The sequence below is a fragment of the Sciurus vulgaris genome, assembly GCF_902686455.1.
Source record: "Sciurus vulgaris genome assembly, chromosome: 11".
NCBI classification, from domain to species: Eukaryota; Metazoa; Chordata; class Mammalia; order Rodentia; family Sciuridae; genus Sciurus; species Sciurus vulgaris.
This window is the reverse complement of record NC_136472.1, coordinates 68,513,949-68,529,266: the sequence shown is the minus strand read 5'-3', so window position 1 is coordinate 68,529,266 and position 15,318 is coordinate 68,513,949. Positions and strand designations below refer to the sequence as shown.

The 15,318-nt window shown below is 34.7% G+C and overlaps 2 protein-coding genes across 2 annotated transcripts; one reads left to right on the top strand and one right to left on the bottom strand.

Moving 5' to 3' along the window:
- Positions 1–1,075: 1,075 nt before the first annotated feature.
- OR52J3 (olfactory receptor family 52 subfamily J member 3) lies at positions 1,076–2,011 on the top strand (the record flags this gene model as incomplete). Its single annotated transcript, XM_079104811.1, has 1 exon — positions 1,076–2,011. One exon carries the CDS (start codon positions 1,076–1,078, stop codon positions 2,009–2,011), a length of 936 nt encoding a protein of 311 aa, XP_078960937.1.
- Positions 2,012–13,718: 11,707 nt separating this feature from the next.
- LOC306640465 (olfactory receptor 52E2) lies at positions 13,719–14,672 on the bottom strand (the record flags this gene model as incomplete). Its single annotated transcript, XM_079104749.1, has 1 exon — positions 13,719–14,672. One exon carries the CDS (start codon positions 14,670–14,672, stop codon positions 13,719–13,721), a length of 954 nt encoding a protein of 317 aa, XP_078960875.1.
- Positions 14,673–15,318: the final 646 nt, after the last annotated feature.

Sequence of the window (15,318 nt, the reverse complement as noted above, 5' to 3'; positions counted from 1 at the left end):
TATAACTACGGTTTCACAGGTCCCAGGAAAATTCTCTTCATCTCATTCTAAATAGCTTGGTTCATTTGTAGCATTTTGAAGGTGTTAATTTAATTCATCTTTCTCCATTCCCTTTGGACTACTGCAGAAGGTGATTCCTTCTCCATTGAGGCACCGCTATCCAAGAAAACTTAAACAAAACAGAACAAAATAAAACCTTCAGAAGTGCCCAAACCATCTGAGCTGCCAGGGTTTGCTTCTGTCTACACTTCTAGTTCCTGGAACTGGCAGAAGGACTGACCAAGTAAGTGTGGGCTTCCTAACAGAGGTAAAATAATTAACAGCTCTTCTGAGAGTACCTGATGTGGTCATGGACAGGAGTGTGTTGATGCCAGCCCTCCTTATGCCTTTTCTGCCTGGTCCTCCCTGTAGTCTGTATGCCATCCACAATAGTGATCTCCACTCCTGGTCAGGCATCTCGAGTAGCCAACAGTTGAGAAGAACATCCAGCTGTGTTTTTTGTGGTCTGTTTGAGCATGTGTGAGAAGTTATTGGGCTCGGGTCAGAGCTTTTCTATGTATCACTATGTCTGTCAATAATGAGCAGTCAGAAGAAGAACTTAGGTGTTGAGTGTGGGAATGCCTACGTACCTGGGTTTATGGTTTTGTTCGATTATGGACTGCCTAAAGGCGCTCTTGACTTTCTCTGTAGTGTCGTCATTTTGTGCCAGAGTCTCTCACCAAAGAATGACTTCGCAGAGTTAAAAAAAAAATGCTATTTTCTTCAAAAGGGAACTGAAAAGTCTAATAATTGGAAATCTGCCCCAAGTTTGCGGCAAACCTCCATGTTCACAACTAGAATGCAGTCAACAGGCAGAAGGAAAACTGAATTTGACCATATCCTGAGCTATTCTAATTGCCAAGAGGATGTTTGTACAAACTTCAATAGCAGGCCTGTTCTCATGGAAAAGGTGACTTAACTCTGCTGAAACACAGGGCCAGCAATTTATGTGTCATCGCCTTTTTCCTCTGACCTTCCTCTCTTCTTTTTTGCCCCCAACAGGAGGAAGAGCATCACCTATTCTGCCCAGGGTAGGATGCTGTACCATAACAGGAGTGTTTTTCACCCGACCACATTTTTTCTCATTGGAATCCCAGGTCTGGAAGAGGTCCATACCTGGATCTCTCTGCCTTTCTGCTCCATTTATCTTGTGGCTTTCGTGGGCAATGCCACAATTCTGACAGTCATCAAGGCAGAGCAATCTCTCCGAGAGCCCATGTTCTACCTGCTGGCCATCCTTTCAACAGTTGATTTGGCCCTTTCTACAACCTCTGTACCTCGCATGCTGGGTATCTTCTGGTTTGATGCCCATGAGATTAACTTTGGAAGTTGTGTCGCTCAGATGTTTTTAATTCACACCCTCACTGGCATGGAGGCTGAAGTCCTGATGGCCATGGCCTTTGACCGTTACGTGGCCATCTGTGCTCCTCTCCGCTACACAACCATCTTGACATCTCGGGTGCTGGTGGGCATCAGCATGTGCATAGTAATTCGCCCAGCTCTGATTGTATTTCCCTTCATCTATCTCATTTACCGCCTACCTTTCTGTCAGGCTCCTGTAATGGCCCATTCCTACTGTGAGCACATGGGCATTGCCAAATTGTCCTGTGGAAATATCCATATCAATGCTGCCTATGGGCTCTTCGTGATCTCCCTCTTTCTTCTGAACCTGGTTCTTATCAGCATCTCTTATATGTACATTCTCCGTGCTGTCTTCTGCCTCCCATCACAGGATGCACGGTTAAAAGCTCTAAGCACGTGTGGTTCTCACGTGGCCGCCCTCTGTGTTTTCTATGTTCCAGCTCTCTTCTCTTTCCTTACTCATCGATTTGGACACAACATACCACAGTACATTCACATTTTGGTTGCAAACCTCTACTTGGTTATTCCACCTTCCCTTAATCCCATTATCTATGGTGTTAGGACCAAACAGATACGAGAGCGAGTGCTTCATGTGTTTACTAAAAGATGACACTCTGTGCCTTTACTAAGAATTTTGAACCTTCTTGGGAGACTCATGTCCTTGCCTTATTGACTGTCTCCTGTTCCTTCCCTTTTTACTGCCAAAGTGCAATAGAAGTTGGTTTGTTCCTGGCAATAGACAAATGGATTCAGAGCCTTGTAGACACTTCATTGCATCTCAAGTTGAAAGACTGATGAGTATCCTGAAAGGAATATCCTGGGAAGAAGTTGTGTGACCTTTGCCAAATGACTTGGGAATGAACATATCATACTGGGCCTCTTGAGCTCTTCCATTCAAGATATGTGGCACTGGAAATGTGACTGTATCAACTATTCCCATTCTCCCTTCTTTTCCTGTTTTCTTCTGTTCATGCATGTACACATTTCATTATTGATTTAATTCACATTCACTTTGCATCTGTTGTATATCTTGAATCATTTTAACTGCTGAGAATAAATCAAGACACCAAATTAACCCAAAAGTCTGACTCTGTGAAGCTTTTACTCTGTCGTGTTCTTGTAAAGCCATGTTCCTAGGTTCAAAACAATCATTGCCAAATCTGTAAGTTCAAGAGAAATCCTCTGCCAAATCCATAAAATACAGTGCTTGGATAACCAAAGCAAATATATAATTTCAAGACTATTTCTCACAAATATCAAAAATAACATATCACTGATTAACCATCTGCATTGAGTCCCTGGCAGAAGCATAAGTGAGTTCTGATATCTAGCTACCTATAGTATCTCTCTCTCCGTGATACATACTGGTCTTTTCCCATCACTTTATGCAGTTCTGTTTTTTCAGTCTATATTTGGCACTAAAATGCTCTGTCCCCAAATCCAAAGCCTTTCATCCTGGAACCATGGTATATCACTAGTTCTTCCAGACTGGAATGTAAAAGTGGCAATTCTAGTTCTGAATAGCTCCTTTCACATGAGCCTGGGTGAGGACTTTTAAGGAGTTCATTAATAAAATCGCCAAATACCAAGCAATGAACTTCTGTGTTACCAAACTTGTCAACATCATTTTACATGTTTTTGAAATTATAATTATTTTCTTATCAAGTCTATTTAAGAAAGCTAAAGAAAAAATATAACAAATATTATTTTTCCTGCAAACAAGAATGAAGAGCCCTTACATTGCACCCATCTCAGAGATAATGCTCAACTAAATATACACAACACTGAAGTAAAAATCACCATTAGAACTGCCCCACCCAGCTTTTCTCTCATTTGTCCAGAGGTGAATTCTTGAATGGGTTTATCTGATTTTGGAGTATAAATTTTTAGTTTTACAACCACACATACTATTTTTGTTAAATTATTTATTAATTTACATAGGTTAAAATAATTCACGTTTTGTTGTGTAACACTGATTTTGATTATGTAGTCATCTATTAATACATATTTACATAACTTTTTAGTTAAAAAATATGCTCCTGTCCATGAATCCTCTTTTATACTTTATAGTAACACATTGTTTTATTCTTTGAAGTACAATTCTTACGTGATATAATTTTAATCAATCAGAGCAGATTTCTTCTTTGTTGATCTTTGTTTTTGATTCAGCATTTTTAAAACTTCATATTTTTGAATAATTTCCTTTTTCTCATTTTCATGCTGTGAATTATTTAATTTAGTTCCATTTTTTTAAAAAAACTGTCTTTTCCACTGATGTTTTCAAATTGCATTTTATATCCCTTCTTCTACTGAGTAGTATTAAAATTTAAAATTTTCTTATTCTATTTTTAAATTTCCAATTAAAATAATTTCCATTAAAACTACCCTATTTTGAATAAAACAAAAATATAGTTCCCTTTTACCTTTTCTGCTTTTCTTCTGCTGCTGTCATCTGGAATCTTATTTCCAGATTTTAAAAACATCATATTAAATGACCATCTTAACTTGATAAAATATATTTTAATAACTTCTTTCTCAATGCAGACTGTCAATCATATCTTCTTACTCTGGGTTTCAAAGGTCTTTATGGGAAATATAAAGTATTCCCCAGCCCAACTCTGTGGACAATCACAGTGCCCTTTTTCTTTGAAAATATTTAATTATATTTTTACATCTAAATAATTCCTCATTTGTCTTATTATTTGAAAATTAGAAAAAAAAATTAGAGTTTTGGAACAAAGTTCTATTCCACTAGCTTTCTGTATTTATTGTTCTGCTCTGTTGCCCCTAGCATCCTGTGCTATTAACAAAACTCATGATGCCAATCCCTTTTTTTACTTTTTCAATTTTTTTTCCTGTTCTTTAGATAGAATGCTTATTTTTAATATACTGAAATTTTCATATTTGAATGTAGATTTACAATTTTCAAATCGTGTTCATTATTTGGTAGGTCCTAACATTCTGAAATTCTATATCTACGTTAATTCTAAGAGTTTTTCAAACTTTCTTTAATCTTTTCTTACCATATTTCTTTCCATATTCTTATGTCAATTTTTAAAATTGTTTTAATTAGTTATACCTGACAGTAGAATGCACTTGATACATCATATACAATGGAATATAATCTCTGATTCTTCTGGTTATACATGATGTAGAATCCCACTGGCCTTATAGTTACATATGTTCACAGGGTAATAATGTCTGATTCATTCTATTATTCTTCCTATCCACATAACCCCTCCCATCCCTTCAATCCACTCTACCTAAAGTAAACCTATTCTTCCCTAGCCACCTTGCCTTTGTGAATTAGCATATGCATATCAGACTCTTAGATTTTAGTGATTGGCTTATTTCACTTAGCATGGTATTCTCCAGTTCCATTCATTTACTGGCAAATGATAGAATTTCATTCTTCTTTAAGACTGAGTAATATTCCATTTATTTATATATATATATATATATATATATATATATAATTATGTTGGATTCCCCCCAATAATCCAGGATACTGTCCCTATCTTAAAGTCAGCTGATTAGCAACATATATATATAATATATAATATATATCACAATTATAATAAATGTATTATAAATATTTATATATTTATAATATATATCACATTTTTAAATCCATTCATCTGTTGAAGGCCATCTAGTTTGATTCCATAATTTAGTTATTATGAATTGAGTTGCTATAAACATTGATGTGACTGCATTGCTGTAATATGCTAATTTTAAGTCCTTTAGGTATAAACCAAGAAGTGGGATAACTGGGTCAAATGGTGGTTTCCATTCCAAGTTTTCTAAGGAATCTCCTTACCACTTTCCATAATGGTTGCACCAATTTACAGTCCCCCCAGCAATGTATGGGTGTAATTTCCCCCCACATCCTCACTAACATTTATTGTTGTTTGTATTCTTGATATTTGCCATTCTGAGGTGAGATGAAATCATAGAATAGTTTTGATTTGCATCTAATTGCTAAAGATGTTCAACATTTTTTTCATATATTTGTTCATTGATTGTATTTCTTCTGTGAAGTGTCTGGTCAGTTCCTTAGTACATTAATTGATTGGGTTGTTTTTTTTGGTGTTAAGTTTTTGAAGTTCTTTATATATCGTGGAGATTAATGCTCTATCTGAGGTGCATGTGGTCAAGATTTTCTCCCATTCTGTAGGCTCTCTCTTCATGTTATTGTTTCCTTTGCAGAGAAGAAGCTTTTTAGTTTGAAACCATTCAATTTACTATTTCTTGATTTTACTTCTTGTGCTTTAGGAGTCTTGTTAAGGAAGTCAGATCCTAAGCCCACATGGTTAAGATTTGGGCCTACGTTTTCTTCTATTAGGTTCAGGGTCTCTGGTCTAGGGGCTAAGTCTTTGATCCACTTTGAGTTGAGTTTTGTTCAGGGTGAGAGATAGGGATTTAATTTTATTTTGTTACATGTGGATTTCCAATTTTCCTAGCACCATTTACTGAATAGGCTATCTCTTCTTTAGTGAATGTTTTTGGCACTTTCATCTAGTATGAGATAATGGTATTTATGTGGGTTTGTAGTGTAGTTTGAGGTCTGGTATTGTGATGCCTCCTGCCTCACTTTTCTTGGTAAGGATTGCTTTGGCTATTCTGGGTCTCTTATTTTTTCAAATGAAATTCATGATTGCTTTTTCTAGTTCCATGAAAAATATCATTTGGATTTTAATAGGAATTGACTTAAATTTGTATAATGCTTTTGGTAGTATGGTCATTTTGACAATATTAATTCTGCCTATCAAGGAGCATGGGATGTCTTTCCATCTTCTAAGGTCTTTTCAATTTCTTTCTTTAGTGTCCTATAGTTCTCATTGTAGAGATCTTTCACCTCTTTTGTTAGATTGATTCCAAATTATTTTATTTTATTTTTTAAGGCTATGATGAATGGGGTAGTTTTCCTAATTTCTCTTTCAGTAGATTCATCACTGATGTATAGGAATGTGTTTGAATGAGTGCTGATTTTATATCTTGCTACTTTGCTGAAGTCATTTGAGTTTTAGAAGCTTTATGGTGGAATTTTTTTGGCTCTTCTAAATATAGAATCATGTCATTGACAAATAGTAATAATTTAAGTTCTTCTTTTCCTATATTTAACCCTTTAATTTCTTTCTAATTGCTCTGACTAGTTTCAAGAATGATGCTGAATAGAAGTGCTAAAAGAGGGCATCCTTATCTTGTTCCAGTTTTTAGAGGGAATGCTTTCAACTTTTCTCCATTTAGAATGATGTTGGCCTTGGGTTTACCATATATGGCTTTTACAATGCTGAGGTATATTCTTACTATCCCTAGTTTTTTGAACATGAAGGGGTGCTGTATTTTGTCAAATGCTTTTCTGCATCTATTGAGATTATCATATGATTTTTGTTTTAGAGTCTATTGATTTAAACAGATCAATTACAAGTAATGAAATAGAAAACACCATCAAAAGCCTACCAGTAAAGAAAAGTCCAGGCATTTGGATTCTCAGCTGAGTTCTATAAGACCTTCAAAGAAGAATCAACACCAATACTCCCCAAAGTATTCCACGAAATAGAAAAGGAGGGAACCCTTCCAAACTCATTCTATGAGGCTAGTATCAGTCTTATACCAAAACCAGACAAAGACACATCAAGGAAAGAAAACTTCAGACCAATTTCCCTGATGAACATAGATGCAAAAATTCTCAGTAAAATTCTGGCAAATAGCATATAAAAACATATTAAAAAGATCATGCACCATGATCAAGTGGGGCTCATCCCTGGAATGCAAGGTTGTATCAACATACGGAAATCAATAAACATAATTCATCACATCAACAGATTTACATCATATTAAAAATAAAATATAAACTATCTTTTATTCATCAATTTTACTATTTTTTCTTTTTTTGTACGGGGGATTAAATCCAGGGGCTCTCAACCACTGAGCCACATTCCCAGTCATTTTTATTTTTATTTTTTTATTTGCAATCCTCCTGCCTCAGTCTCCCAAGTCGCTGGGATTATAGGCATGTGCCACCACAAGCGGCTGAATTTTATCTTTCTTTTATCATTTTATCTAGTTTACATTTGTTTTTCTGAAAAATCCACCTATTTTTAAAACTAATCATTTTTGTTTTCAGTATTTTACATTCTTCTCCTCAAACCTTTGATATAATTATTTTCAAACATTGACATTTTCTATGTCCAGTCCTTTGTATAATAATAGATGTTTGTTCATGGTTGTAAATTTCTGGGTGTCTCCCTCTAGGTCCCTTTCTCCTTTTCTTTTCACTCACGTATCTCTTTAAGACTGCTAACTGCATGTATTTAAAACAAGTTTCTTGCTGATTATATTTCACACATTTCCTTACTAATCTGTTAACTCTCTTTTTCAATGTTGTGAATAATCTTTGAATATTTGGTGACAATTTTCCACAAAATTTACTTTGTCTTTGTGATTCTTAGCTGGACTCTTCAAAATCCTGACTGGATGGTTTTTGCAGGTTGAGTTTTTCAGTATGAATATTATGAAATGGATATTGGAATTCAGGAAGCTTACTACAGTGATGATGGGTAGAATACAACCCCTGAAGTTATGCAAATACTTGTCTCCAGAATTCATGATCACGTGAAGTTTCATGGCAAAGGAGAATAAGGTGATAGGTGAAATTAAGGTTGCTAATCAGCTGACTTTAAGATAGGGAGAGTATCCTGGCTTATTGGGGGGGGATCCAACATAATCATAGGAGCCTTAAAAGTGGACAATGGAAGCAGCAAGATCTGATTCAAAGGAGATGTGATAACAGAGCAAGGCCATATGGGAAAGACTCCACTTTCCATTACTGACTTTGAAAATGGAGAAAAGGGGTCATGTGTCAAGGAAGGCAGCAACCTAGAGAAGTTAGACACAACAATAGAGCAGATTCTCCCCAGGAGTCTCCACAAAGTGATGCAGACCTGAGAACACCTTGATTCAGCATGGTGAGAAACACACCAACTTTCTAAATTTGACTTGCTCTGAGGCAGGAAATTTCTGGTAAACCTTGATCCTGTTGCATCTGTCAGTCTTGGTGAGAGCTCCCCTTGCAGGGGGATTTGATTTGGAGCAAGGAAGCTCTCACTGGACAAGAGAAGAACCAGAGGGACTTAGCTGAGTTTTCAGTTATGTTCCTAGTAACTGGGAAAATTAGCATTCCAGGGCTTCCTTCAACAGCTTCAACTGTGCAGCCCATAATTCTTCAGGAATTTGCCCCTTGTTGCTTCTTGCTTCTGGTTTGAAAATCACAAGTACTAGAGAAACATTCATGTTCCTCCATGTATTTGAGATGTAACTTCCCCCTGGCTCTGTAGGTATGTACTAGATGGCTTGTCCTTATCTTTTAATAATTACTTCTATTGATTTTGAAGCTAGAATATATAAAAAAAATTCAAAAAACTTTACACCACAAAAATCAAATAGCCCAATTAATAAATGGACAAACAAACTAAACAGACACTCTAGAAAGAAGAAATATAAATAGACAAGAAATACATGAAAAATGTTCAACATCATTAGAAATTAGGGAAATGCAAATCAAAACTAGACTGAGATTTCATCTCATAGCAATCAGAATGGCAGTCATCAATGATATGAATAGTAATAAATGTTGAAAATGATGTGGAGAAAAATGGATACTTTTACACAGTTGGTGGGACTGTAATTAGCACAATGGTTATGAAAATCAGTATGGCGTCTTCTCAAAAGACTAGGCAGGTACCACTACATGATCCAGCTATATGAATACTTTTTGGTATTCATTCTGAAGAATTAGTCATCTTACAGTTATACATGCATACCCATTTTTATAGTAGCACAATTCACAATAGCCAAACTATGGAACAAGCCTACGTGTCCATCAATGAATGAATGGATAAAGAAAATGTGGTACATATACACAATGGAGTTTTATTCAGCCATAAAGAAAAGTGAAATTATGATACTTCCAGGAAACATGGATGGAACTAGAGACATGTTAAGAGAAATAAGTCAAACTCAGAAGATTAAGGTTCCTATGTGTTCTCTCATATACAGAAGCTAGAGAGGGAAAAGGAAAGAAAGGTGGGGGTGAATCTCCTAAAAATCAAAAGGAGATCAGTAGAGGAAAGGAACCACAGTGTAGGAGGGAGGGAGGGAGGGAGGGAGGGAGGGAGGAAATGCTGAGGAGTGATATTGGCCAAATTATATTGCTATATTGTGTGCGTGTATATGAATATGTAATAACAAATCCTATTAATCCCATTAATTTGTACAACTATAATGCACCATAAAAAATGTGGAAAAAGAATTCTTCCCCTAAAGACCTATCGATTCATTGCAATTTTTAAAAAAAACAGATATTTTACTTTAGAATACTTTTACGTATATGTCAATTTGTGAAAAGACAGAGCTCTCACATACTCACACTCAAATTTCCCTATTGCTGACATCTTACATTAGAATAGCCTTCTTGACAAAACTAATGAGGCAATATTGATGCAATAATATTAACAAAAGTCTATACATTATTGAAATTTCTGGTTTATTTCTTTTGTCCACAAACTGTAATGTATTAAGTTGTGCTAGACTGTCAATTTTTCACAAGTATTTTTTCTTTCTCCTAATGTAAGTCAAGATCTTTTGTTAAAAGTCTATTTTCAGAATTATTGAATGTTTTGGATACAATGATGACCATGTCATTCACCCTGACTTTGAGGAATTTCCAGTGATTTTCTTTACTTTGCAAACTACAACATATAAAAGCTATAATGAATTCTGATTTAAGAAGTTGTGGATAATAGAGTATGAATTCATTTAGATGAGTCAAGTAACTTGGAATTTTGATGTGGTTTAGGAAGAATGTCTAGATTATAATATTGGGTAAAATAAAATTCTTTGAAAAAGGATGCAAGGATTTTGAGAGATCAGGATATGTTTGAAGAAATTCCTATATTTAATGATGTCTTAAGTAAATATTTGAAAGGATAATAAAATGAGAAAATAAAAAGAACCAGTTTTATTGTGGTAAAGTATTGTAACTTTACATCATAAGGGTTGTGTCACATCCTGGGAAATTATGACAGAGTATGGGGACCTGGGCAGGACTCCACTCTCCATTACTGGCTTTTAAAATGGAAAAAAAGAGCTAAGAGTCAACAAAGGCTGCAGCCTAGAGAAATGTGATTAATAAAATAAAAATTAACCTATCTAGGTTTTAGCTTATTCATTTCTAGGATAATCATAACAGTAATAATTCAAGCAGTTAGTTGAGTTTTTAAGATATAATGATTGCAAAACTCATTCCATGGTGAATGTCACATAATTCATAGCAAATAGTGTTTGTATTCATTTATCATAAATTTTCTGACCAATAAGGCATCTCTGTGAAGCATCCTTTTCTGACCACTTCACACATTTTTAGTATTTTTGCAGAAGTTTAATTATTAAAGGAAAATATATGTATTCATAAGGATTGTCTGCTAGATTTCAGTCTAATGTACTACATTTTTTTTTTTTTTTTTTTTGTGGTGCTTGGGATCGAACCCAGGGCCTTGTGCATACAAGGCAAGCACTCTACCAACTGAGCCATCTCCCCAGCCCCATGTTTTTATATTAAAAATCCTAACAATTATTCCAAACAATGTAGTATTTTAGGACAACAACTCAATACAAACTTCTTTACCCTAAAGTAAAGGTTATATGGCTTGGGAGACAATCTACTAAGCCCATATATTACTCTGCCATCTATCTTCAAAATAAAGGACTTCCACAAGACATTCTCTAAAGTTATTTCAGTCTTCTTTCTGAATGACTCCTATCTTTGTGTGTTTTCTTTTCAATTATGATTCTTATGTAGCTCTTAAATAGTTTTTATCTGTAAAATCCTCATTAGTTTATCAGTTCTTATTCACAGAGAATCAAAATATCTTCAGTGCATTCTCTTCTCCTGTCAAGTGTTCATAATAATCTCATTTAAATCTCCATGCTAATTTTAACAATTAGATTGTGCTATTCCTACCTTCAAATATATTTTCCAAAAATACTGCAGCCCTGTGGGAAATAAGAAAGAAAACCAGCAAATTTTCTTATGTTATTAATTCATGATAATATTATAGTGTGATATAAAATAAAAAGCATCAACTCATGTTGCTATAGGAAACCAGGAAGCATCAGGCTCATAAACACACTGTAAGTTACATCTATAACAATACAAAGCATAGGTGTGGTGCTGATCCTGTAAAAGAAATACATTTCGATAGTGGCAAGTTAGAAAATTACTCCCAATTTTTACACTAATAAAAAAACAGAAAACCAGATGAAATCATGTTAAGTCAGGAATTAAATTGAAAAACTACAGAGTCAAGTTACAAGTGCTTAAACTAGAATATAGGGGCTTTTTCCTCTAGGGGAAACTATCAGTTTTGGAAAAGGAACCAAAAAGATGAAACACTGAGTAAAGAGTTGGAGCTATTTATTGGGCGAGGAGGATTAGCACTGGATATTATAATCTGTTCACGAGGGAGAGTTTGGGAAGGATATAGGTGGGGCACCTGAACTCTAAAAGGGTGAAGTAATGAGGGTGAAACAGAAAAGGCCTAGAACCTAAGTGATGGACATGATCGAATTTTAAATTATATATCCAAATGCATAAAATAAGAGTCTGATATTGTTGGCATACAGTTGAATGGTATAAGAAAATAAATGTTATAACTGAAAATGAAGATACCTCAAAAACAGATGGACTTGAAGAAAGATGAAAATTGGCGAAGTAAAAATCTCTAAAATAGAAAAAAGGGTGGAAATTTTGAAATATTGATTAAAGTAATGGGAGATAATGAAAAGATCTACTCATGAAATTGGAGATAAAGGAAAGAACAGGTAAATTATTTGATGAGTAAATGGCAAAAAATTTTGCAAAACTAAAGAAATAAGTAAAAGATTAAAAAAGCAACTAAAACCTAAGTAAAATAGAACTTAAGTCATTTCAAAGAGAAAATCATAAATTCCAAAAAGGTGAATAGACATATTACTTTTAAAAGAATAACAATGCATTTTATAATTGATATTTCAGCCAAAACTTGGGAGGTAGAATGCAATATAAGAACATTTTCAAAAGTCTGAAAGAAAAATAAAAGCTAATTTAGAATTCTTTATCCTCAAAAAATCCTGAAAAGAAGATAAAGTTATTTTAGGCAAATAAACACTGAGGACATTTGTTTTCAAAAAATTACATCAAAGAAGTAGGTTTATTCTTCAGAAATGAGTAAATTTATTACAGAAGGAATTTTGACAATTCAGGGAGGAATGAATAAAAAAGTCAATACTTGGGAACATTAAAATGATTGTTGACTCTAACACCATAACCAGATGCCTGTAAAGTTTAAAATGTATAAGGAAAAGTAGATGACATCAACGATAGAATATAAATCAAAAAGTGGGTAAATACCCTAAAATTCTTTTATAATTCTTATTAACATAAAGAGGTAAGACTGTGAATTTATGTTAGATTTTGACAGTTTGCATGGATAACTCTAAGGCAATGACTAAGTTATTGTAAACATGTATAAAATCACACTAAATGAGACATACAGTAATAACAGCATTACAATAAAAAAGCAGAAAATTATGGTTGTAAACGAGCCATAGCTGAGGCTGAAATAAAATATGGTGCATATAAGATAGTGCATATAAGACTAAACAGGTAAATTTGCATGACTTTACTAGCAAACTTATACTAAACTTATACTATAATTACCAAATTGCTATGAATAGAAATTCTCTGCTTCCTGAAAGGGAAGACAAATGTAAATCCTAATTATATAAAAAATATGGATATTTTTAAGTTGAGTTTGTTGAATAATTTAAAACTATAAATTTCATAGCCAGGGAAAATAAGTCATCATTTTCTCTCCAGCATCTTGCAAATTATGAAAATAGAGATTCAGAAACTAAATATAATTACATTGAGAGAAGATTCTCCAAGAAATATTAATTATTCTAGTAACAATAGATAAAATCTGATATACACATATCAACGGATGAAGAAAAGAATAGATAAAATCAGATAACCTTCTAAAATAAAAATATAAGAGAATCGAAGTTAGAGAACAAGAATCTACCAACAGATATGGAGAAGTGTAGTATGAAAATCCTGTAGAAATCAGTGCATTTAAATATTGAGTATATTTCAATATAATAAAAATATTGAAAGAGACAATGTAGTCAAGCATTGGAGCATAATTTTTATAATAAAGCATTTCTCTGTCTGAGTTTTCATAAAATTGCAGGTGGAACATCCTTTGTGTTAGGTGCTATTCCTTTTCTGTTCCTTGATTCTGTAGTACCATTTTCTTCACACGATCATAGATCTGCTTGGTTCTGACCCCATAGATGACAGGGTTGAGCATTGGTGGCACTACAACATACAGATTAGCCAGAAGTATATGGATATAGCGGGGGACATTTCGACCAAAGCGATGTGTCATGAAGGAGAAGAGGGCGGGTGTATAAAAGGCCAGGATGACACAAACATGAGAGCCACATGTGCTGAGGGACTTGAGTCGGGCTTCCTGGGAAGGGAGACGGAAAACAACTCGGAGAATCTGTATGTAAGACAGCGCAATGGCTATGATGTCAAACACTAGATTACATATGGCACATAAACCATAGATGATGTTGACCTTGATGCTGGCACAAGACAGACGAGCAAGACCCATGTGCTCACAGTAGGTGTGGGGAATGACGTGATTCCCACAGAAGGGCAGTCGGAGTATGAGAAATACAAATGGAAGGACAAATATAATTGCCCTCACTAACACGCCAAGACCAATCACAGAAACAACCTTGTTGGTGAGGATGGTGCTATATCGGAGAGGGTTGCAGATGGCCACATAGCGGTCATAAGCCATTGCCAAGAGGACTGCTGACTCCATAAGGGTGAATTTGTGAATGAAAAACATCTGGGTGAGGCAATCTTCAAAGATGATCTCTCTGAGATTAATCCAGAAGATCCCAAGCATCTTAGGGATGGTTGCTGTGGACAGCCCCAAGTCAATGGTAGCCAACATGGCCAGGAAGTAGAACATGGGCTGGTGAAGGCTGCTCTCAGCCCTGATCACCAACAGGATGGTGAGGTTCCCTAAGAGTGCAATCAGGTACACAGCACAGAAGGGAAAGCCAATCCAGATGTGAAGAGCCTCTAGTCCTGGGATCCCCAGCAACAAGAAGGTAGAGGGGTGAGACTGACTGTCATTGGAAAGGTACATCCTATTTGGGAATGCTTTAGTCCATTGTCTTCATATTGGTATGTATACCAAATCTGCAGCTTTTGATACCTAAAGATAATATAAGGAATATTATACCTTTTTATACATGCTCTTTTGCCAATAATTCTGACAATTTGAAATTCACTGAATACAGAGCACTTCAGATAAATGAATCCATGGATAAGTCCCTAAAGATAATTATACAGTAAATGAAAATTAAATGTTCTGCATGTGACTTTAAACTCTGTTAGCTTTCTCTTCTTTGATGCCTTATCAATAATGTTATCACCAATATTATGAAATGATTTTACGTCTCAACTCTCTTCATTAGCAACTGTCTTACTATCACCATCATCAATACCAGAACCCTCCTGAATTTTGACCAACTTAGTTGTCTGCTAACCTTTGAATATAGTGCTGGGAATTAATTTCAGTTGATTGAATGACAACATGTAAGGTGAAATGGAAAATGGGTAATATCCATTCAATAAACACATTTATCAAGAGAAATGCTAAAATATTAAAAATCACTCTAAAGGATTAAAATCTGTTCATTTATTAATTTTTTTCATTCATATAATTATAAAATGAGACAGAGAATAATAGTGAAAATAAAAGTGAAAAAGCAACATAAGCTACCAATTGT